This window comes from Malaya genurostris, chromosome 3, assembly GCF_030247185.1.
Source record: "Malaya genurostris strain Urasoe2022 chromosome 3, Malgen_1.1, whole genome shotgun sequence".
In the NCBI taxonomy this organism is placed as follows: Eukaryota; Metazoa; Arthropoda; class Insecta; order Diptera; family Culicidae; genus Malaya; species Malaya genurostris.
This window is the reverse complement of record NC_080572.1, coordinates 118178336-118204636: the sequence shown is the minus strand read 5'-3', so window position 1 is coordinate 118204636 and position 26301 is coordinate 118178336. Positions and strand designations below refer to the sequence as shown.

Here is a 26301-nt window from a genome sequence, read left to right as displayed (position 1 = left end):
AATGCGAAGAGGAATGTCAGTCATCGGCTTAAAAGTGGGTCACAATTTAATTCAATCAATTACCGTTTCGAAAAGAAGTTGGTGAATCTTGAGGTGGATTCTGACTTTTGTCCTAAGATCGGAGTACTTGGGGCCGAACCTCTTCGGCATGCCTTCTCGTAGGATGTGTCTGTAAAAATTGGAGAGAAAAAATAGATGATAATTGTTTCTAACAGCTCATACTGGGCAAATTATATCATCATTCGTTATTTTGTCTGTTATTTGGAATTCTTCTCAAATTACAATTCTCTGAATGTATTTGATTTGACAAAGTTTTAGGATTTTTATTCGATGGAAAGATAAAACGTAATTGTATGCATCTGCTCGATGGAATAATGCAATTGTGTCAATTGAGCGAAACGTTGAACTGAGGCAGCTGAACGATGAAACATGCACCACTTAGTCAAGTGTGAAATTCCCACACACTTCAGCAGTACTGTGCGATGCTTGATGCATTTTTGGCTCGAGTTAACGGTCTAAATTGTAGTTAATTGGACTTCCTGAATACCATAAACGCCACGATACGAAGCTGTAAATTGAAACTCATACATTGAGAAGTCAATGATCGATGATTTGATCATGTGACGCAAAAAAAGCATTATAATAAGAAGATTTGAGATTTGATTACTTCATCAATCATGGCACGCATTGCGTCTGTAAAGTCTGGGTGGTCGCATGCGAAGTAGGATGTGACCTTTCACGGGATTCGACAAAAAAAAAAAGAAGAAACCAATGGAATGTAAAATAACAATCCGAATTGGAACTAAAACTATCGCCAACGGGGCGATCGATCATTTTCGAGAAAGAGAATGCCTGACCCGCACTCATCTACGCCCTTTAATATTACTAATCCGAACCCGATATGAAATATGAACCGCTGCTAGTAAGATAAACATTAGCCATCTGAATTCGAATCGGTTGCGCCAACCAACAACAATACGAAAGGTGTCACGTATCAAAGCAGGGTGCCAACGTCGGCTGAATGAATGGATTGAACTTGTTTGTCTTCGGAGCCCCGGATTTAAACGCACGTATTTTGATATGACGAAATGAAAACAAATCCGATCTGACAGAACCGTCTCGTCGTCTACGTCATGCAGCTGACGAATCCATTTGAATCACATCTTTCGTTGGTTTCGTCGGAAGACATACCCCCATGCGAGAAAGTCCCTGTCTTCTCAAGCGTTGAACCCGCGTTCCTACACGCTTGACAATTCCCCGCTGCAGATGTAACACTTAGGCGGAATAAATCGTATTAATTGTGGTCCATTATCTCATCTTGCTCTCATATGGGCACCATTCAGGTTGTCCGGTTGAGTCACGATGGTAGCGAACGATAAAAATTTCACAGTGCTTATTCTTGTGAATGGTGATGAGTAGCGAGTTTACATTGTCCACTTAAACTACGTCATAACTGACTGTAATGTATTATTGTGGATTCCGCTCGAAGCTCGAAACCACATCACATATAAGAATATGGGTTTTCTTATATAGTACTAAGAAACTTGTTTTGAGAAACTTAGTTTTTGCCTTTCGCTGTGAAAATCGGCTTTACAATCGAGGCCCGGAGGGTTCGTCGAGATCACAAAATGTCGATGTGTGTGTGTGTGTGTGTGTGTGTGTGTGTGTGTGTGTGTGTGTGTGTGTGTGTGTGTGTGTGTGTGTGTGTGTGTGTGTGTGTGTGTGTGTGTGTGTGTGTGTGTGTGTGTGTGTGAGACAAATAATGTCACTCAATTTTCTCAGAGATGGATGAACAAACTTAGATCACAAATGAAAGGTTTCAAGGTCCTATGCAAAAATCCTGAGTTTCATTTGGATCCGACTTCCGGTTCCGGAATTACAAGGAAATATGTGCAAATTTATTTAAAAAATGCGCTCTCAATTTTCTCGGAAACTTATCAATATACATTATTAAGATTCAATATAGAACTTTTTAGTAACAATTACATGGAAATAAAGTGACTATTAAGTAAAATTCTGGTAAAAAGTAAGTTCAGATGAAATAAATTTTACAGCACAATTTAAATGAACTTTGTATAAATTTCACAAAAGTATTCTATAGAATCTACGAAAAAATTTACGTAGATATTACGTGATACAAATGTGGACTAAGAGTACATGAGATCATGCTGTGCTATCTATACTTCACATAAGTATTACAAGAAAAGTTCTATGGATAAAAATCACATACGTTTTCACGTAGCATTGAAGTGAGGATTTTTCTGAGTGTGTGAAGTGTGTGGTTGTGCACAGAGATGCCAGATATTTTCATAAAAAATATGTATTACTTTGCATAGAAAGTATATATCTGCTCTATCTGTTTTCACTAATAAAATGGTGTTAATCATAATCAATTATCTGCATAAAAGATTTCCACTTTAACATGTGATTTGTCCGTTGATTAATAAACCTTTAAAGAATCGCTGCAATCAAATACTAATAGATACTCAGAAAGAAAAGTGTAATTTTTTACTTCTCACTTTTTATGAACCTGTACAAATCTGTATTTAATTTAGGAAATCTGTATAAAATCTGTACATTGATTCAAATCAGTATACGAACGTAAAAATCTATACAATACAGATAAATCTGTATAAATGGCATCTCTGACTCTGCATTTTGTTTTAAGAAGGGCTAATGCCTAAATAGTAAGAATTCTGTTTTTGGTTTTATTTAAAGTTCACCAAATTAACTTTGCAATAAAATTTTAAATTTAAAGCGAAAGGTAACGGAAACGACCGAAAATTTTTTAAACGTTGAAATGATTTCAAACTAATTCTAAAAATATCGTGTGTTGTCCCATAGTTGGTATTAGGCCGTTTTTAGGAAGAATTCTGACATTTTGAACTTGAGAGTGTAACAGTGGAATATTTTGTTTTGATTGCTGTCGCCATTACAAATTTATAGGATGAATAAAGGACCAACGATAGGATGGATAAAAATCCATTGAGATGAAATTAGGAGCAGAGTAGTGAACACATCATATGTGTTTTTAGCAGTTTCTTGAATATTAGTTAAATTTTCAATAAATGTGAATCAATTCTTAACGTGGAGCAAGGCGAATGAAGTAGTAATATGAAAAAGTTAAAGTGATTTTAGTGGCTAAATCAGGGTTTTGAGGCGACGTTCTTACAAGTGAGATAAAATAGGGAGCCCTTACCCTACTTGTTAGTGTTATTAAAAGATCATGATAATGATTCTTTTCTATAAAAGTACACTTATTGCCTTTCTTATGTATCTGTAAAATTCTGTACGAATGGAATATTGCGTCACTTAACAAGTTAGGTAGTTATGAATTGTATCGTTTCTAGAATTATGTTACCTGTAGAATTCATAATTTTTTCTGTGTAGATTTGGCTCCAAATTGATTCAAATTGTAGGTCATATTACTTACTTACTAAACGAACTGACTTCGGCTGGTTCTAAGTTCCCGGTTCCAGAAGTACCGGAAATAGTGGTCAAAAAGCTTTAAACGAGACTCACTCAATTTTCACAGAGATGATTTGATCTATTTACACGAACAGGTTCAAATAACAGTTCCTATAGCCTCATAGGTTGCTGTTTAATTTCATCCGGGTCCGACTTCCGGTTCCAGAACTATAGAGTAAAGTGCGTCATTTAGTGTGATGATGCAAAATAAAGAAAAATTTCTATTAACTTGACATACCTGTTTACCAATTGAAAAGGTTATGTTAGTTTATAGCCAAAGAAAGTTTCTTATTTTATTCAAGATTGGAAAAAAATTTCTTCACAGAATCTTCTAGTGATATTTTTGAAAATATAAGTAATATGAGAAAGGCATCATTACACAACTAGGTGGATTAAAAAAGGTTTTTATTACGACAAACTGCTAACTGTTCGTCTGTCAAATTTTAACTAACTAGAAATACTTAATAAGTGGTCTAGATAAATTTTGTTTTTCAACAAAATGATACTAAAAATGATTTTTGTTATATTGTTCTTAACATTGAAGGTCGAGTGGTGTCATCAATTCTCTGTTATAAATGATACACAAGCGGCAATGAGATACAGTGATTCTCAAACGTCTTTGCCGGACAAGTGATAGGAAAGAAAATGAGTTTTCTTCGTAAAATGATTCAAATGAACAATTTTACTGGAAAGACTTTAGTTCAGTTTAGCCTTTGAGGTGTATTTTTCGAAAATTTGCACTTCCGCAATTTTAGACATTTACTTTGTTTCGAATCTGTCTTGCCTCAGGTAAAGCTAAAGTGATAACGTAATTCTGGCTTGATTGACTGATTTTAGTAATTTTTTTTTTGGTGAATAAAAGAAAATGATACTACGTAGACTTTGCACAGAATGCCCCCTCCCCCCCTCGTAGACAAACGTAGACTAAAAGTTCCTGCTAGATACAACACTGAGCGTTACTTGGCCATAAGAAACACGCTAGACAAAATATGTCAAGTTCATGTATCAATTACTTAAAAGTTGGGCATAATTAGCAAATTATTTTCACGATTGGTTTGCCGTTTTTTTTTTCAAATAAGAAGTTTCATATTTCAATTACTAAAAGCGAAGGTCAGATACTATTTTCATAAATCTCATCACGTATGAAAGTAAATCACTACAAAAAATCTTATTTTGTTTTTATCGTGTACAAATAACACAATTTGCTTCGTGAATCGTCTTTCTACCACTCGAATCATACACACGTGAGCTCTCTATCGAAGGTCCAATCGTCACCATCGTCGCGCATCTCTTCCCTAACGCAGCTAAATCCGAACGATTGATCGCCTGTAAAAGTGCTGCTGGTGTTTCACCGAGATCTCCGAGTGTAGATTAGACACACAGCATCGTGCAGGCCGCTGTGTTCGTTTGTGGAAGTTCGACGAATAAAATCGGTTCCCTCTCCGGATTTGTTTGTTTTGCTTCCCGTGATATAGAGTTGTAGCACCTTTCCTCCCAGCAGCCCAGCACAGCATCGCATCGTTGTGTTGAATCTCGAAGGTCACATCACGCATGTTTCGCTTTGTTTGGGATTGCGCGGTAATAGCTATTATGTGGAAAGAATGGAAAAATTCAGCTACTGACACTTTTATGGCCATTAACGGTTTTTGTTCCCGGGACGATCATATTTTCCGATCTCAGCGCGTCTTGTTCGAACAAACGGCAAAACAGACACGATCGTAATCGGTCGAAACACAGCATAACGAAAAACGAAGTCTCACACATTTTCTGGCGTTTGTTTGCAGTTCCGGTGTTGTTGGGGTCAAATAAAACAGAAATGAACGGGGTAAGATCGAACCGTGCCGAACGGATTTGTTCGAAAGAGGCTACGACACGGGAAAAGTTACTGCGAGAGTCGGTTACAATTGCCACCGACCTTAGCTGCTACCGAATGGTCTGCGAAGGAAACCATAACAAATTTGTTTCACTAGGGCTTCTACGTGACAGCGACTGATTTCCAGTCATTTATCATTGTAACGGTATTCCGGGAATGCTGTTTCATGCACTAAACCAAACTCTTCAGTTGTCTTTACCAGTGAGATGCAAAGCATCGGCGTTTTGCATCAGCACACAACCGCAGAACTAAGATTTGTTGCATGTTGTCTCGACAAAGATGGTGGTCAAATTTGGCCCAGATCGCCACGTGTGTTTTGTTTAGACATGATTACATTTTATCACAGAAAGCATATGGTTAGGGTGGGATCTTTCAACGGTTGAATGTTCAAATCAGATAAATGCTACTTGGTTTGCAAACTACGTTTCAGTATTCCGCACTTAAAATGCAGATAAAAAATTGACGTGCCTCAATTTTTGATAGGAAAAGAAGTTTGAAAACTTCTTCAATATAAATAAACATTGTGAATTTGAAAATTGGACAAAATAACCGTATCTACACACAAAACAAATGTGAATTTTACAGGTGACCTAATCCCTCATACGATGTATTTCATAAAGACCTAATTTGTCAAATGACGGAAAATTTCATTTTTAATGACCTAATGTTAGATTAGCTTGAATTTTACTGGTTTCGACTGTAACTTGCATTCTGTTAGCGGAGCGACTGTATGAATTTAAATGCATCTTTTATCAGCCCAGCAGTTGTGTGTTTCTGTGACTCAGTCGACTAACAGACGTACTTTGCGATCCAATGGTTCTCGGTTCAAGTCAGTATAGCTCGCTATCAGTATTCAGTTTTTTTATTTAAATGAATTTCATGTTATGCAATTTTAGACACAATATTAAATGTTCTTCCACGTAAATTTGCGTGAACTGCGACGCTCCATTTTTGTGAATCTAATAAGATGTAAAATCACAGGGTTTTTTCGAAGTGTGTATCCAGATTTTGAATAAAATATGTTAAAGTAACTGCACTGCCACACTCGCAAAATCAGCTACATGTGGATCTCAACTTTTGTTTGTCATTTACACTGCTAAAAATCGACTCGTTAAACTAAAGCGTTTTACAACTAATTTCGCTGTACTGAAGTAGCAAGTGCCAATCGCTTCTAATCCCATTTAAATGGAATCATATTAAAACCTATAGATATTCCACTCAAATTTCATCAATCAAACAGTATATATTTTCCAAATGTGTTACACTTAACATTCAAAAGGCATGACACTTGCAATTTAATTGTCAGAAAAATACATTTAAACTGATGAAAATGCTTTGATTTTTACAGGTTCAAGCTTAACTATTATGAAGAATACAATTTCATTTTGAATGCATGATAGTTTCTTTGATTCTCGGGCTCGGCAGAATGAATGACATTTTACTGATTGTTCAATGTGTCATGCTCCTTTCCGAAATTCGTTAAACTAATAATCTGAATTCAGTTTTGGCAAAAAATCAAAATTTCGAAAATCGCGACTGAAATTTTTCAGAAATGGTTTTCAGACAAAAAAATCGCGTGATTGATGTTTCGATCAGAAAACTCACTACCGAAAAGCTCAGTACTGATATTTTTTACACGCGATTCTCACTGAAACTGATTTCACATGTCAAAAAATCACTCATTCTCCTCGGTAATATTTAAAAAAAGGTTTATTGTTCATCTAATTTGATTCTCGAACCGAAGATTTTTGAGAAATGATCATAAATTTTTATAACCGTTATATCTCAACTGTTTGCAGAATACAAGATGAATAAATTCGCCGATTAACAAAAACTGAACCTTCCTGAAATTGATCAGTGCGCGTAGGTTGGTTGCTAAGTAAATCTATAGTGGTGATGTATTCGAAATTTATTCGGCAACACCTTGGTAGTTGAGTAATATTATTTATAAAAGCAGCAAGTACTGTGATTAATAAATGTTATAATGGCAATAAAAACATTGATAGAAAACAATCACAAAGAATGTTATGCAGCTGATTAAAACATATTTGTCTTAATATCATACGCAGAAGTAACAGGAGCGCAGGCTATTGCCACGTCAATTCAAACACGCCATTTAAACGCAGCACCTATTGCGTGTTTGAGACATGCTGACAATTTTTTTACTTCTATAAGTATAAGCAGTGCGGTAAAATTTCATTTTCAATCAAATAATATAAGATGAAAATGAAATTTATGGCCGCTCACCGTCAGCATATCCCTACTAATTCACTTGACTTTTGCTGCCATTTTCAAGTGTAGCTCTCGGAATTCATCGTCAGTTGAATAATCGTAACTATTCATTTGAAGATTCGCTTGCTCAGTTTCGAGTACCAAGTAGTGTAGCTCCTTCATTGCCTTCGCTCTTGGTAGTAAGCAAGTTCGAACGAATAGAATTATAAATGAAGTAAAGTATTAAAAATGAAAACTGAAGGAGCAAACAATTAATTCATGTGTATTCTGTGATTGATATTTCAGCTATCTGGTTTGTCTTTCATCTATTATCTTGAACCAATACCAATGTTTACATGAACCTCATTTGAAGGCCGCTCTCACACTATTGAAAGAGATATTTTGTTACTTCAAGAGATCAACTGACGGTGGTTAAACTGAGCCTAGATTGAAGAGAAACGAGTGATGAACTGAATGCTGCCCGTTCGGCCCGTCAGCAAACATTGTGTGTGTCAGAGAGTGAAGTGTACTGCATTAGAGAGATCGTCAATGTGTTCCACATTCAGATTCAATTGAAATGAATGAAGTTTTACTGCACTGAGTATAAGTATTAAAACAGCCTTTCGTCGCTACAATCACTATCTGGAATGTGACAATAATATATTGTTGTTCAAATTGCCCACCCTACGTGCATCGAAAATATCGCCGTCATCATTTCTCAGTTGCGAATTTAATCTGTAGAGATTTTTTTTATTGATGAAAATATAATAATTAAACCTTGCACGAATCACTTCGGTATCGAACTGAAGCCTAGTGGAAATTCCGCATTGAAATATCATCGGAGACTCCTCTACCTCTAATTTCTTCAGCGATATTTCTGTGGGTGGAAGTTCGTCATCAAGGTTCACTGACACAAAAAAGCACTTGTGAATTTCGAGGTTCAGAGTTTTGTGGATATTTGTCTCATGAATGAAAGTCTCCGAAGTGATTTTTTCAGACACTGATTGTGTTTTAGAAAATCCAATGAACTGATTTTCCCATGAGTGATAATGAGATGGGATCGAATTCGGGTCAGGTTTTGGGTTCAAAAGTATGCATACCTAACTATCTCCTTTGCAGAACTACACCATCTTCAATGCAGAATTACATTGCAATCGTCATTGCTATCGTTGCCTCAAATCATTTGTGTTTTAATATTGATATGTTTTAAAAATACAGATCCAAGGAGCTGGTGTCGAATAGAAGATTGATAGTACCTATGATCCTTTTCCGGACAGGATCAGCTGAGAGACCGTGTGGTATGCGGCGGCAAAAAACTCCTGTTTCCCTGTCGTAAAAGGTCACAATTGCAAAAGATACTCTTCTCCTATTTTGCAACAATTACCAGAACTTTTTTCTATCAAACTATTACTTCGTTTTACAAAGTGTTTTCAATTATTCTTAATTCTTCGAGAGATTTTTCTTCATATCTCTTCTTTCGAACTTTTAAGAGTAGTCTAATCGGGAAAAAAATATTTTTCTTTTTTCATGTCATTCCTCGTTCTTCAAAACTATAGGTTGTGGTGAGCTCAATTTAAACGCTATTCGTTAGCGGTGCTTATATTGAAAGTGTTTCGCTTAGTATATATTTGTAGTTTTTTTGTACGCTTTTTTAACTAACTTAAATTGAATCATGTATTTAGTTTTCTAATGCATATTCGAAGCCGTCTGTATAGTGGTGAGCCCGAATTGTCCGCGTCCTTTGTTTCTATTTCGTATATGGTGATTCGCTAGCAATAAAATTGTTTCACTAGAATAATGACCAGTGTTGGTGATTGCCGATAATTTGACAGAAACTACTATATTGCTATCTTTATTGTATACAACATTTTCAATCCGGTAGAAGATTGCGAGAACTCGAGTCTCTCAATGCATGAACCGCGAGAGAATTTTTCTACATTTCTTCGCTCCACTTCATACTCTGAGTATTTCACGACCCTTAAAAAAATGTACAGTCTGATAATGATCGTTGCTGTGTGGAATTTTCCAAGAGAGAATCGCAAGTTGACAATTATCGCAGAAAATCTAATCGATGATTCAACTTGATGATTCTCATACTAGGTTGCAATATTTCAAAACCCTTGTGTGGAGCATTCACAGACATTTTCATAGACACAACTTATACAAAGGTTATATGCACAGAAATAGAATAAGCGGCAATAGTAAAATGATTCTATCGCAATTATCAACTGCCTGTATAGAATCGGATCGCGAAACGAGAATAAGCTACCGTTTGTTGCTTAAGAGAGGATCCCCAGAGCAGCGTGCTAACCTTTGATTCTCAGAAATGTCATCGAGAGAAATTCGCTCTCGCACTGGTGCCTATTCTAACAGATCGGCTGAAAAGTTCGTATCGTTTCTATGAGAGGGCGCCACTAGAATTAAATCCATACCATTTTCAGTTAGTACCAACCTTCAAAAGATACGTGTATAAATTTGACAGCTGTCTGATTATTAGTTTGTGAGATATTGCATTTTTAGTGAAGCTACTTTTGTTATTGTAAAAAAAATGGAAAAAAGGAATTTCGTGTGTTGATGAAACACTACTTTTTGATAAAAAAAAGTGCCGCCGATACCAAAAAATGGCTTGATGAGTGTTATCCAGACTCTGCACCGGGCGAAGCAACAATTCGTAAGTGGTTTGCAAAATTTCGTACTGGTCATATGAGCACCGAAGAGGATGAACGCAGTGGACGTCCAAAAGAGGCTGTTACCGATGAAAACGTGAAAAAAATCCACAAAATGATTTTCAATGACCGTAAAGTGAAGTTGATCGAGATAGCTGACACCCTAAAGATATCAAAGGAACGTGTTGGACATATTATTCACGAATATTTGGATATGAGAAAGCTTCGTGCAAAATGGGTGCCGCGTGAGCTCACAATCACAATGTCACATGTCGATGAAAACTATGCTGAAATTGAACGAATTGGGCTTCGAATTTCTCATTCATCCACCGTATTCTCCAGATTTGGCCCCCAGTGACTTTTTCCTGTTCTCAGACCTCAAGAGAATGCTCGCTGGTAAAAAATTTAGAAGCAATGAAGAGGTAATCGCTGAAACTGAGGCCTATTTTGAGGCAAAGGACAAATCGTACTACAAAAATGGTATCGAAAAGGTGGAAGATCGCTATAATCGCTGTATCGACTCTGATGGCAATTATGTTGAATAATAAAAACGAATTTTGGCAAAAAAATGTGTGTTTCTATTAAACGATACGAACTTTTCAGCCGAACTGTTATGTTAAATGAGCCATGCAGGGTTTTTGTTGTTGCGATGATTTTCATCTCTTTTTGATGGCATTGATTCAATCGTGTGAAGAGTTACTGGTGAGCGTTCTTTGATACGATAGAAGCCATCCTTTATAATGGGTGTAATTTAATTGATCTAACACACTAATCTTTAAAGATGTTTTAAAGTTTTATTTAGTGTTTGTATGGTCAACTAGGAATCTGCCAGAGAGAAATACGATGTATATAGTCTGAGTAGGACTGGGTCAACTATCGTCTTCTTTTATTATTATCATATCACCTCAGTTTAGAACTAATTGGCCGTAAATAAAATAAATTCCATATTGCTCTTTTGGTAATCGGATTGAGGAAAAAACTACAAATTTAAAAACCAACATTTGGTTAGAAGTTTACCAATCCATTTCGACCATTATAAATCAGACACCTTTTAAGAATAAGTTGTCATTTCCTTTTTGGTAGAATATTCTTATAAAGTAATTTTCCCTGACATCGCGTTTCGAGGTACGATTGAGGATTCAGTTGGATTCAAATCGATTGATTATCGTCCCAAGAATTTCAGCTTTACCGGATGCATGTCATTTCTAAATGGAAATATTACAAAATACAAATATCGCGGACTTGAGAATCATCGTGAATCGGTATTTTGATAATAATTTTATACATTTTATTAGATTTGAGGTCGGTTACACAAAACCATTCAACTTAGAAACATTATTTCCCGTGACACGTGTGGTGATGCAGAGAACTCCTCGGTCACTAGTAGCAACTAATATTCCTTCAATTCCTACAGTGACCTGCTTGGGCGTGGCCATTTTTTTTGTAATAAAATTTTTATTCTAGCCTTTTTGCGTAAAAGCTCTACGTGGCCGATTGGCTTACATTTTTGTTACTTAAAATTTTTTTTGCTATTGAATCTCGTTGTCACCCTTTTTCTAGGGGGAGATAAGTTTCCATTTCCATCCAACAAGGATCGGGGGTCACTTCGTCCGCGGCTTATCTCATCATCCATTGCTTCACCGTCGGTGTTGTGTGTGATTTCCGTCTTGGGCTCGTTGAGAGTTGCTGTAGATGCGCATTTTTGTACATTGGTTGCAGTTGCTGGTTGGTTGGAGGGTAAGTTGTTAACTGTAGCTGGTGTAATTTGTTCTATAGGGGATACTGATTGGATGCTTCATTGTTGTTGGTGGCTGTCACAGGTGTACTGGGGATGCTTGGGGTTGGCGTGAAGGAAGCACCGTTGTCATTTGGTGTAGTTGTCTTCTTGTCCAGTTTATCACATGGCCTACCATAGTGAACAGCTTTTTGGCAATATTGACATGTGGCCATCTGATTGTCATAGGTAACATAGGTAATTCTTGTATCTTGGCCGAAAATCACATAAGAAGGTATTTTTTTGTTTTTTTTTTACAAGGTGAAATGCATTTACGCACGGAGTGTGGAACTCTCTACCCAACTGTTGATTGGAACTACCCACTAAAACACCTTAGATCCTACCTCCCCGGCACCACCGCTAGGTATTACTTCGGAGTGGAAGGCTATTGGTGCTCACAGCACCCTCCCCAGATTTATGCAGAATGGGGATCAGCATCCTGCTGATAGCATAGGACATAGGGATCGACCAGTTGGATGACGAGGTCGGCTCAGTGACGCCGGCTGGAGGGTAACTTCCGGTTCACTGGCGCCTCGACGACCCAAAACTGATGCTACGTCGCGAAACTACTCGACTAGTCTCCGCCAGAAGATCTAGTCTACACCGACGGAGGGTTCCCCGACGAGGGAAGTCCTCCGGAACCGATGCTTACGGTACGCGTCTACGACCCGACCGAAAGGATGCCTAAGTCGATCCAATGATTCCGGTTGGAGCGTGACTTCCGGTTCACTGGTGCCCTGACGATTCTAGCGGTATTACGCCACGATTTACTCGTCTAGTCCCCGACGAAGGATCTAGACTACTCCGACAGAGAGTTCCCCGGCGAAGGAAGTTCTCCCGACACCGAGTTCTCTATTACACCACACGGGACACCCGAAGGAGTGCCGAGGTCGGTCCGGCGATTCCGGTTGGAGCATGGCTTCCGGTAAGAAGGTATAGGCCTCTTCAAGTGTATGCGTAACAAACGTACGCCATTTAGAATATCGGGGGAAAAGTTCTACCACTTTTCTTTTTCGATAGAGAGAATCTCTCCGTATTGGGACATAGTTTTGCGAATATAAGAATCGGTGACGCTTGAGGTAAGATCATGCACACGCACTTCTACAGCACTATCTTCCATATATACTGGAATGTTGTACTTAATGTTCTCGTGTTCCACATAGTGCACATTGTTATTGTCTTTTGCGAATTGAATTGCATCCAACTCTTTATAAAACTGGATGTAAACAACATTATTCGTCTTATTGCATTGAAGTAATGCACACGTTTAATGTCAAGATGCATCTGCTCCTTAAGCAAATATTCAAGTTCTCGTATCGAAGGTCGAATTTTGCACTGTCTGAAGTCAACAATAATTGTATTCTTTCGTACCGGCGGTAGCTTTTGTTCGTTTGGTTCACTCATTTCGAGATCGTTCTATTGTTCACTACACAATACTGTACTTGGTTTCTTCCGTCCCGAACGTAAGCGGTTTTGTTTTATCGACTGACTTGGATGAGATGTGAATGCGAACTGGGGCCATCTTCGTTATTGGACATGCTCGAAGTCAGTTCAGGTTACATGTTGAGCATGATCCATTACTCCCAAGGTATCATGCATTTCATTCAATATACAATTTCAACTGCATTTTAATCAATCACGGGAGGGCAACTAAGCTATGCTAAGCTGGGATCAGGGTCATTTCGCCGAAAACCGTTTCGCCGAAGCGGTCATTTCGCCGATTCATGCAATTTTCGGGGGTAATCGGGGGTGTTTTCCGCGGACCCACACGAACGAAAAGATGCGACCAACAGTGATGCGTACCAACGTCGTGCCAATTTACTCCAGCGTACAAGATCCAGCCAGTCACTGCCGACCACCCGTTGACGACTAGATCTCCCAAAGCTGATCTCCTCCATCAAAATCATATGGTGTGAAAATAAAAAAAAAATCTAGTTTAAGTAGTTTAACGCAATGTGCCTTAAAATATGTAAGCTTTACGCAATGTGCCCGTTTTGTTGACATACAATTGTAAATATCTAATGCGGCTTCGACACATCGATTTGATTCGTGTACTGTCCGACCTCGCTAAAGCAAAGATACCTAGCTTTGAGTAGACCGGGCAAACGAGGCGGTCACAGGTTTGTATGCAAGAAGCCGCCGCTTCCGACGGCGGGTCGGCGGCCAACTCAGCCGGCGTCGCCACGACGGCTTAATGCCGCCGAGGCTTCGGTTATGTGGATGCACCACATGAGTTGTACAGAAGGCAAAATAATAAAAAATAATGATGTATCCGAAAAGACCCATTCGGCGAAATGCCCCGATCAGCGAAATTACCCTTTCGGTGAAACGGCGAAACGACTTTTGGCGTAACGGCATTCGGTGAAACGACTTTCGGCGAAAAGACTTTCGGTGAAATGGAATTCGTTCATTATTGCCACCTACTCGACTGATTAAACAAATGTCATAGCTGACTTCAATCAAATTCCTGGTTTTGAGTTTTATGCCGTATGATTTCGAGGCCGAAAAGTTGTCGAGATTTTTCTAAAAAGTAGGTCATTTGTTGTTGAGGTTTGAACAACAAAATATTCGTAACTACATGCACGATAAACCAATAAGTTTATGTCACCGAATGTCAGTAAAAAGGTTTGCGTTGTTTTGACTTAATTTGGCATCTTACCATTGTGGTAAAGTGTCACAGGAGAAGTGCAAACATTGTTTGAGGTTTTATCAGTATCTAACAAGTTCAAAAGTTTACTCAGAGATGGGACTCGAACCCGTAGCATTCTCCTCACCTGGGAATTCGTTTTTTCTAATTAAATCAACATCAACATTGTACCAAAGAACTGTCAACCACCGAGCACACCAGAACAACGTTATTGTGCAGTTGTGAAGCCAAACTTTCGGAAATCAAAAGAACAGTCGAATATTGAGAAAGATTTTGCTGAAAAGTGGGAAAAGGCCTCCAGATAGGAGACTGAAGACACTGTATAGCGCTAAATGCAAAGTTAGAACATACGGATATAACGAATCTGAATAATAATATTATAATAAGTAGAAGGAATGTCACGTTGCGAAACTGAAAGCCCGATAATGAATCTTTAACCTAGCTTTGTAGTAATTTTATTTGCAATCACCCCGTAGAAATATTTACATTATCGCAGACGCGCATTTTTCTATCCACAACCGGCGGAAGAAGATATAGAAATCTTCATCGAGCAGCTCCGGTTCAACCGGTTTGTACAGGAGAGTCGCCCCGCCTCTCCAGAATGACTTGCTCAGAAAGGTTAGTCACGTGACACCACGGGTCATGTTGTTTACAATAGCGGAGTGATTATGGAGCGTATCGCAAGGAACAGCTAATTTCTCGAATTAAATCGCCCTTCGGCTGACGGACTGACCGAGAGCAATGTGGACACAAAAAGCAAAACATGATAATTACACTTTCACATCGATCAGACACGACCACGGGTTGGTTGTCCAAGTATGGAAACCACAACTCTTCATTTGGAACACTTGTGTCACTTAACCCTGGAAAGCACTTAGCGTCCCCAGTGCCCAAGTCGTTAGAGCTGATCGAAAATCAGCACAGCAGTTCCGAGTGTCTGCATCAAAGCTCAGATTGGATGATCATTGGCAATTGTGTTAAACATTCAAAATGATTCAAATCCGAATTAATCAGTGTTGTTCAATCATAAACAACGACGGTCAGAGTAAAGTCTATCGATTCATGGAGAATGAATAAAGTTTCAGACATGACGATTGCTATTTCTTAGCGTTTGGTTATTATGCCCTGCGGTTAGAAAAGCTTTTCATAAGCCACCGGTAGCTGATCAGTGTGTTTTGAAGTCCCGAGCGGAAGTGAGAGTGGCCCGTGCCGTAAACCGTAACAGGCATAACGATGCATGTTACGTTCCGATTAAATGGTTAATTTATCAATGGTTGTGGTGGGCTGATACGAAATCTGCCTTCCTATCCAGTCAACGGCAGCCGAGACCGAATGTTAATGATTCAAATGTGATCGGTTGTACGATATACGAAGCAGGATACAGGGTTGATCAATATCGATTGCTAAATAAAAGTGAAACTTTCACCAAAGTCGACACGACATCCGATAGCAGTTTCTTATTTTTCACACTGAATTATTAAAAATAATTACTTCAATCGACTCCACTAAAAAATAAATAAATTTCAAACATGTTAAATGTGTAAGGTACTCTACTAACGTCTTGTGGGAATCATGCAGAGGTTAGGTGTTATCGGATTAACATCAGTGAAAGTTTCCAGTGGGTTTAATCGTCATGACGAGAGGATGCACTCAATAAAATCTATCGCAGATTATCCAACCATTTACAAATGGACAGTGAAATCCCATTAGCTCAGGGATAGCTGCGTTCTGCGTTCCAGTGGATCATCACTAATGAAATTAGTCGGTTCGGCGGACACTTCCTCTGTCAAGCAGGCAGTAGGGAAGCTCAAGCAGCAATCAGAAACCGTTTAATGGACGGATCGAATATGCATTAGTGAAGCCACAGCCCGTTTCGAGCGAAACTAAACTTCTAAAGGTGGAGAAACAATGCGTTCCGCGAGCCAAAAGAAAAAGGCTTAATTAATTTTGATTTTTGTAGGTAACACATTTAATTTAATTAACTGTACATTAAATCCAAATCGGATTCGGCGAACAAGTGGGAGGATGGTAGGAGTCTAAACCGATGCGGGAAACAAACATTGTCATTATTTTCAAATCACCGGGAGTTTTTCGGGGCGGTGATTCCAAATCCGGTCGGACCGACCATAACAACAAGCCATTCAGTTTCTCTGATAAGACTTACTACCCAACGACTACGCGCATCACCTGAACGACTGTGCGCCACCAACCCGTCCAGTGCACTGTTGGACAAAACCGAGAAATGTGGCTAAAATTTATGCTGATTTTTTTGTTCGAATTGTGTGATAAAGAAAATTTATCAATTATTATGATGATACAAAGAGTAATTTAAGATTCGCTTAAATCAGTTTCACAAGTTACACAGATATATATTTTTAAACTATGACAAACTATTTAATTTGCACGGATGAATGGATCGAATTGACTTGATACTGATTTTAAAAAAAGAACGAATTCATTATTTGCATGTACTTAAAAACAATTAAATGCTTCGTCAATAATTAGAAAATGAACCGAAAACCCTGTTTTAATCTACCTAGTGGTGCCTTTCTCTTATCAATCATATTCTCATGTGTCATACTATGGTACTCTTCAAAATAATTTTCTTCGATTCGAAAAGAAAAAAAATGAGTGTGCATCAACTAGTATAACCTACAGAGCGGAACAGTTCTCAGATCGATTAGGCTAACTCTGAAAGAACGAGTAAGTTGCGGGTACTTCTGGAACCGGAATCGGAGAGCTGGTGGCATCGAAGTCGGTTCATATGGCCATATGTTGTGACAGACTTAGAATTGATACACTGAAGAAGGTTACGAATAGCATTCCAAAATACTGAAATGTGTGCTTGTTAGTGGCGACATTAGTGACATTATTGGTGAAATAAGGAAGATTTTTTCTAATATAGTGAAATTAAATGGAATTTATGTTCTTCAATAGCGATTTAATTCATTCTAACCGATCTAATAAGTAATTTTTACACCCTTCCTCCTGCAATTCCGGAACCGGAGGTCCAATCCGGATGAAATTCAGGAATTCAGTGTGGGACCACAACACCTTTCATTTGAATCAAAGTTTTTGACAATCAATTCAGCCATCTTGGAGAAAACCTACTGAAGTTACTTGACGCATACACATACTTGGACAACTCGACGAACTATCCCTATTCCTCGACTGATGCTAAGAATAAGCTTCACCTAGAGGTTCGACACTAACATCCGCCCGATTCTCCCCATCCCTCGTCTGTCCACTATTTTTTTTGAAACTAACCAGATATTTTTGCAGTCAATAACTTTTCTGCTCCCTCTCCCACAATTTTTCAGCATCTCGATGTCAACTAATTAGATCTTTTTGCGAACTAAGTAATTTTGTTTCCTTACCCCTATTTCAATCCGTTTGCTACAACATTTACTTCACTCTGTTTTCCTTCCATCTCTTCCACAAAATGCATCACCCAAGGAGAGCCGCTCCAGTCGATAACCAACGTGCGGGCCACCCGCTGGGTCTAAGTGGCCAGGGGTGTTTTCCGCGGACCCATATCAACCACATGCGACCACCAACGAAAGCACCCACGTCATCTGGACAATTCCTCGTGATCCCATCTACCAGTTACGGAAGAACATTACCTGGATACCAGATTACCCAGAATTTTATCCTAGTTTTAAATAGCTATTAGAAATGCCCTTGGCATCTAAAAACTTATGTAGCAGATCAAATGCAAAAAATTTCTTTAAAAAAAAATATTCCTCCTAAAAGCTCTCGAGATAATTAGACATTAAATTCGAAGAACTTAGATTTTCGTTAAATTGCACCTTTTTAACAAGTCTACACATTTCATATCTAAATATCTCGAGAACGGCTGCTTCCAGGAGCTGTAGTATAACTTTCAAGTCTTTAAAACCATTTTCCTCCAAAAAATATTTTTTTTTAAATTCCACTTTAAACAATATTTCCAAATTATACTTTTTACAGATATATGTACATTAAACTTTATTATTTTTTTCTTTTTTTTTTTTTTAATATGGCGACTCTGAAAACAGCTGCTCGAACTCGTTGAATATTTTGGTGGGTTTCCTGCGGACCCAGTGAAACGTATAATCATCATCTGGAAGACACCAGTGTCATATTTAATCCACCGACCATTGCCGATCGCCAGCTGCAGACTGAGTCTGCCATAATCGACCATTGCGACCGGAATTCGCCACTACCCTAATGATAATACCCTAGTTTTAAGTTAGTCGTTAATTAAAATTAGAAAATGCCCTTGGCATCTTAGAGCTTAAGCAGTGTGCCTTAAAATATATTACTACTGAATAAAAAAAAATATTTTAGTGGGTGTCATCATTTCATCGGAAAGCAAAAATCATTTCATCGGAAAGCAAAAATCAAAACAGTTTCATATTCTGTATCGAATTGACTATGGTCCGAATCAGAATAAAAAAATTCCATCGAGAAAAAAACAAATGGCGGCAATTTTTCGATTTTTGACCCTTTTATTGTTAGTAACTTTTTTTAATAACAATGAATATTTTCTGTTGTAGTTCCAACCATAGAGAGCCATCTAACGAGTACAATGCCGTTTGGTTCATGTTGACGCGTGCAATAGTTTTAGAATACGAGTGATTTCCAGTTGAACATGCTTTCGAGAAAAAGCCGAACAAAGTTTTTATTCGAGACTAATCGCGACCTGATTGTTAATTTCAGGAACTGCTCCTATGTGTAATTGGTGTTAATCAAATGATTTTAGGCCAATACGAAAAAGTTTCAAAATAGGGAATTGGAAACGAAAATACACTGAAATATATCACTGTTAGAAGTGCATTTGGTTTTCTCGGAGATGGCTGACTTTTACAAACGTAGATTAATGTTTTTTTTCCTAATGACTAGATTCGTATAACTGGTCATCAATTACTATTGAAATTATTCAAGATTTGAATTCCGGTTCCGGGTTGAGCAGTTGTTGAGTGTGACCTGATATAAAATCCCCTTTTGGATTATGACGTAAAACAAATGGATCAAGATCTAACGGTTTAAATGTTATTGAATTTCATCCGGATTGTTTGTAATTGTAATTCCGTCTTTTTTGAAAAGACACTAATCAAAACGGCAAATGCTGATTTCAACAACAGATTAAAGATAAACATATGATCAAAACCATTAAGGATGCGTATTTTCAGTGTCACTTCATCGGATTATTTTCTAAGTATTTGAAAAGCATTCAACTGTTTAACCATATTTTATTAGATTCCTAATTGATTTCCTGCAACTTTTCTTGGATACCATTTTTGAACAAGTAACGGTTTCCGAACTACTGTGCATGGAAGAAAGTGCGTGCTAATAATGGATTCGCCCTTATTGAAAATCAGTCTTGTGAAGAGTCGGTCTCTATATCGGTGCAAAATTGATAGTCTTACAAAAAAAGAGTACAATTTTTTCATCCAAATCGGAGCAAGACGATCCAGATTTTAACTGCCTCCTTTTCCGTTGATATTTCTGGAATTGCTCTTTTGTAACATTATAGGTCCATACGAAAAAGTTTATAAATAGAACTTTTGAAATGAACAAATATTGAACTATATTATTGTTAGAAGTGTATTTGACTTTCTCAGGAATGGCTGACTTTCACAAACGTATATTTATTATGTTCACAGAACTTAGGTTAGCATAACAGCTCATCCTACTTCACCTATTACAATTGATTTTCCTCAAAATCTAAATTCTGATTTCGGAGTTACCCGATATTAAATCCCTTTTTGGATTATGGCGTAGAACAAATGGAAAATCTAACAGTCAAAAATGGAGCATACGGTGATGTCTCAAAGAAAGATGGACCAATTCTTACAAATACCATTGAACTTCAACCGAATCTGAGCTCCGATTTTGGAGTTCCAGGTTGTTCAGACACTATATTTTGCTTAGAATTATGAAGCAACAAGTAAAACAAATTAGCTGGCAAATGACCAACATTATTTCTGTTGATCACATGATAAAACATTTCTCGGAACCTTTATAGCATATAGCATAGCATATATAGTAAATTCGAAAAGACTGACGTATGTAATTACGAAATGAAAACAATGCAGAAAAGTTATCGCAGAGATGGCAAAACTATTTACCCGAATAGGAAACATTACGAGTTCGGGTCCCGTCTCAGCGGCGTCGTTGTTACAACTTTTCATTCCATTTGTCAGTCTGTTTCCAAACTGTCATTCTCGTTATGGTATTGGCGAAAACATAAAACAAGCGTCTCAACAGGACTGAAACAAATCATCAAATTAGCGCTGCTTTTTTAAATCTGAAGTAAATGGGATATGGTTTAGAACATGGATGCAAAAAAAAGCAAAGAGAGAATAAAAATGAATTTTGAGATTTAGGATAATCAAGAAATTGCACTTTAAAGTTTTTGTAAAAGAATAAAACAAAAAAAAATCGTAATAATATAAAAATACTAGAACTGAAATCTCTTCAAACTATTACATTTTAATGTATTTACTTATAAACGATATAGTTTCATTCAAAACGTTTTGCTAAGAACTTTCTAAGATAATGTTTGAGTTTGGTCAATTTTACTATAAAATGCTTAATTTTTGGTAACAGAAGTATACACTACTGCAATAATTTTCATGTTGGCTTATTACTTTGCTTCTGTTTTGTCCCAAGTGTCCAAGTGAGCCAAGATTTGTTATTCATTGCATAAAAAAATAATCCTATAACATACATATCAACAATTCACGCACCAATAATACGAAAATCAGAAGAAAATGTTGAACAGCAAAACCGAACGAATAAGAATGTATAGTAATCTCTTATTGGAAATTTTTTTCATTGCATAATTTTGTCTTCGCTGCCTGTGGCATAATTTGACTCAAAATCTCTGCAAACATCCCATTGTGCAGGGCTCGCGCACAGTAGAGAGTACAGATTTGGGAAGCGAAGTTTTACAGTTAATCCAAAACTGGAAACATAAAGCCAACCGAGAGCTGATGGCTGAACCGCAGACAGATTGGATACCGTCACAATATTGACGATGATTTTTTTTTGTATTTGAAAATGGCTTGCCAAGTGATTCGCCCCAACCGATTTTGGTTCACGTCCAATCAAAAAGCCCGGCTAGCGGTTTGGCTATAGGTTGTAGGAAAGGAATTTTTATTGGGCATTCTCGGACTTACTGACGGTTAGTCACTGACTCACAGTGACTTTCCCGGTGGAGAAATGATTCACAATCGATGCATACGATACGGAATAGGTCGATGGTTTCGTCGCAAGTGGGTTGCAATACTTAAGGAACAACTTACCTGGAAAGAAAGCAAAGAAAGGTATTATTAGTATTGAAGACATTTGAATATTGAGAGAAAAATGGTAGGCATAAAAAAGTAAAGTCAGATATTACGAACAGAAGCTGATATCCACAGAGTTCTATATTTCAAATTATATCATGCATCAAAAACTTTCTGCAGGAAGATATTAGATAAGAAGTGATTGATCAATAAATAATAATTTTTAAATTGAAAAAAAAAATTTTTGCTCATGATCTCCGTCGAGTTTTAGTAGCTTCGTGAGCTTGGTCTTCGACAATGTAGTAAAAAGAGATATGGTAAAAGTAGATGACATTTTTATTAAAATCAATAGCACACTGTGGGATCAATATGAATATCATGTCATGTCTTGGGCTTTGTTTCATTTTAATGTTGTTTCTTATGGCTACGCTTCAAGCGGTCCGTTTGGTTGGTCCAATTGTTACAACATGAGGATTTATTTATGCCTTTCTCATATAAAAAGTACTCAAAACAATATTGCTTCATTTTCATGATGCCATTTTTTGAATAAATTCATTTCTAACAAACTCACATCACATATAGATGTGATTTGTAAGCCCATAATCAAACATCTCAATGGTAGAAATTAACATTATTTAGTTTGAAATTAAAGTTAATATATCAAAAGTCATAACTTCATGAGAAAATATCAACAATATATGAAATTCATTCATTGTAATGTATTTGAATAAAATGTTTATAAAAGACGAAATTCTTCGTTTTCTTTAATATTCTAGCATACAGAATACAATAATTTCATAAGCATTTCTCTTATCTGATACTGACGCAATTTATTCAAAAATATTTTATTTAAAGATAGAACTACTGGATCAATTGTTCTTCATTAAATTGGAATACCTCATCAATAACAAAATAATACATAAAGTGTGTTTTTAGGAGGCTTGTTGCTTGAAAAATTGGACCTCCAGAATGACTTTTGCGTGTGGCGGCAATATGCCCGAAATCATATTTAAATGTTAAATGCCAAGAAACTATCCCAACAACCAAGAAAATAAAAAAAAATGGCCATTTCATAATTTGACATGTGTTTTATTTAAATTTTAAATCAGCAAGCTCTTAAAAAACACCATTTAATAACTAATTTTGATGCTAAGCAGATATTGCAAATTTTTTTATTCTTTCTGTTATAGTTCTCACGACTGTTATTGAATGTTATGCTAAATCACCTTCTGAATCCAGAATTATGAAGTTATCAGTGTAAAACATAACAAAACTACAGGGATCATCCCCACGGGGTTGTTCGAGCCATTGATGTGGAACAAGGCAACAACAATTTCTAATGAATTTCTATAATCGAACAGTTCAATTAATCGTCACACTTTTGAACCCACAATTGCACGAAAGTCTGCTTGGATTGATCTTGATTAGGAACCAACACCGAACATTGTTTGTTTTATAGCCGACGAAATTATCCCAATATCTCAAATATATGCAATTATATCTTTGTACATACTTGCGGTACTGATTTCGATATTTAAGTTTCTCTTCGCCAAGCTTGTGTTCAAGTTTTGGATGCAAGCAATAATTTTTATAGCGTTAAGTTTCTCTACCATTCTGCGATTTCGGTTGAACTTTTTCCCATTGATAATCGAGTTCATCTTATATAGATTAGAAATTATTCTTAACCCTCAGGGTACGGACTGGGTTACCGTAACCCGAGCGAAATTTGAAAGAAGCGTCATACGAAGAGAAGTCGGCGAGGGGGGTCCGGACTAGGGGGGGAAAAAACTTATAGGTACACACTATTAGAGGCCCAAGCGGCAGAGTCAGTCTCCGCTTTGTGTCCGAGCTAGACACATATAAACATTGTGCTCGGGTGTGGTACACCCAGTCCGTATCGAACGTTACAAAATCCAAAATTTTCAAAAAAATTAAGTTTTAATTTTCGTCTGTTTGCCGCTGAGGAATAAAAAGGTAAGTAAGAATACGTACTCTTTACTTAATTTTGTAGATTCTAACCTCAAAATAACTAAATAACAGCGAAACTGTGCTGCGAGTGCGGCAATATTATGTAACATGACTTGTGTAACTTTTTAATAATAAATATTCGCCTTTAACAATTATGTTTGGTATTTATTTATATGATACTACTCAACAATATCTGAGAAACAATTTTTTTACGCTCAAAGTAATTAATTTTAACCTTTATCATCATAAATCAACGAAACAACGTTTTTTCGCTAACTCGAAAAAACGCGTATTTTCATTTTTCAAAAAAAAATATAGTTTTTGGAATAAATCAAAAAACCGTTATGGACACTTGTAAGAACTACTTTTTACCTTTCAAATGCGAGTTATACAATGTTAATATTTTTTTTCAAAAAGTTACAGCATTTTGAAAAAAAACGTTTTTTACAAAAAAAATTCAAGACCCGTTCACATTTTTCATTATAATTTTTTTTCAATCAGTTAAATGAATAATCTGACAACTCTATTATATTTTTGAGACAATTTCACACAAAATAAAAAAAAATTATTGAAATTGACAAAGTACAGCTCGATATTCACCCAATCAAAGTCGCCGGGTTAGGCTAACCCTGTCCGTACTGAACGTAACTTTTTTATAGTCCGTACCCTGAGGGTTAAGCACTGAAAATTTATCCTGGAGTAGTTGTCAATTTCTCATGTGAAACGACATAACATGGAATTTCATCCGAGTTTGCATGACACAAGATCAGAGCATACCAGCTAAAGCTTCAAATCGTTTTATGGCACTTTTTGTGTTGCTGTCTAGCAACAACCTATCTTTAGCATGCTACGCGTAGGACTGAAACGCAGTGATGCCACTTTTTCCTGAGGTCAAATCCGTAGATTTGACTCCAAGTCTAATTATACTCGTACATGCTCCTTTGAGAAAAGCTTGCCGTGAACTTATATGGAGAAAACTCACTAAATGTATCTAAAAAAATGTTTAGAAAAAAATTAGTACGTATCAAATACAAGTAAATCAATAAATAAAAAAAACTACGTAAAATCATCAACTTGGAATGCGATAAAGACAGGCTTCCTTGAAATGAGTACTCAGTGCCGGTAGATGTTTGATAGTTTTTATAATTGGACATACAAAAAAATATGGATAAATGATGCGACAATATTCAAGCATTTTCCGTACATATCTTGGAAAAAATGCATTTATTTAAATAATGAAAAATCCGTAGATTTTTAAAGGTCCATCCGTAGATCCGTAGAAAAGACAAAACTCCGTAGATCTACGGATAAATCCGTAGGGTTGGCATCGCTGCTGAAACGTTAGGTATAATTTCGCTTCTATTTATAGATTCGCGTGCTTCCAACAGCTTCGCTTTTGCATCGATTGACCAATATATCGCTTACTCCTTCAAAACCGTCGTCTATGGCAGGGAAATCCGGTATGCCGGAGATTTTTAGCAGACAAAATAGGACACTGCTTGCTACTATTAAAAATTTCAATCTTTTATAATTGAAAATACGTCGCTTGATACATTCAAATTGAAACTTAGAAATATATTCAACCAAATGATGAAATAATATTAATAATTGATATAATATAGACTAAGTTGTAATTGTTTAAAACCTGACCACTCTGCGTGTATTATTCCTTTAGTTTCTGATTTGCACCCCTATATAGAAAATAAAGATGTGTTCCACATCAAAACATCATATGAGAAATGACGCGTAATTGGTGTGAAATCTTCTGCACTGGTCCCAGTACTATTTAAATTCGGTGTTGGTATTAGTTGAAGGCCAACCAAAATGACTAGTCTTCTTTCTAGGACAAAGGAACAGTTTTTGAAACATCTTAGAGTTAAACAGTTGAAAATAATTTGCACGCTAGCATCATGAAATTCCAGAAAATATACACTTAACTCATAAAATGACTGTAAAACCTGTTGATATTTAGTGGAAATCATACTACATATATCCGAACTGAACATCAAAACGATAATATTTATCGTTACCTCTAGATTCTCAATGAATTTCATATGAATGTCACATTGTTTACCACATAGAATTCAAGATTGAAACGCAGTTGACCGAATCAAGTGTTTTGCACATACATGTGTGCTGTACTCATTTCCACTAGAAAATAAAGTGTTTAAAATATGTAGTTCGATTCAATAGCAAAACACATCACATCCAAGGGAAAACACATCAAAACTAAGTGAAAAATGATCTGATCTTGTACCTTAGTGAATTTGCACATGAAATCTTAGAACCAAATCGTATTGGTTATGTATTTAAATGAAAAAGCACATAAAATTGAAGTGCAATTTACATATGAATCGATCGCGCAAATTGTTATCAGTGTATCATTGCATCACTCGGTGAATTAAAACAGGGTTTCATCG

The 26301-nt window shown here is 36.8% G+C and overlaps 1 protein-coding gene across 11 annotated transcripts in view; it reads right to left on the bottom strand.

The window, feature by feature from the left end:
• LOC131436857 (ras GTPase-activating protein raskol) overlaps positions 1 to 26301 on the bottom strand; it is a 352339-nt gene that overhangs the window by 4625 nt on the left and 321413 nt on the right. For all 11 annotated transcript variants that reach the window (XM_058605803.1, XM_058605805.1, XM_058605804.1 and 8 more), the window contains one exon: positions 64 to 169. In XM_058605803.1, coding sequence (XP_058461786.1) covers positions 64 to 169 — 106 coding nt within the window. The remainder of the gene's footprint in view (positions 1 to 63; positions 170 to 26301) is intronic.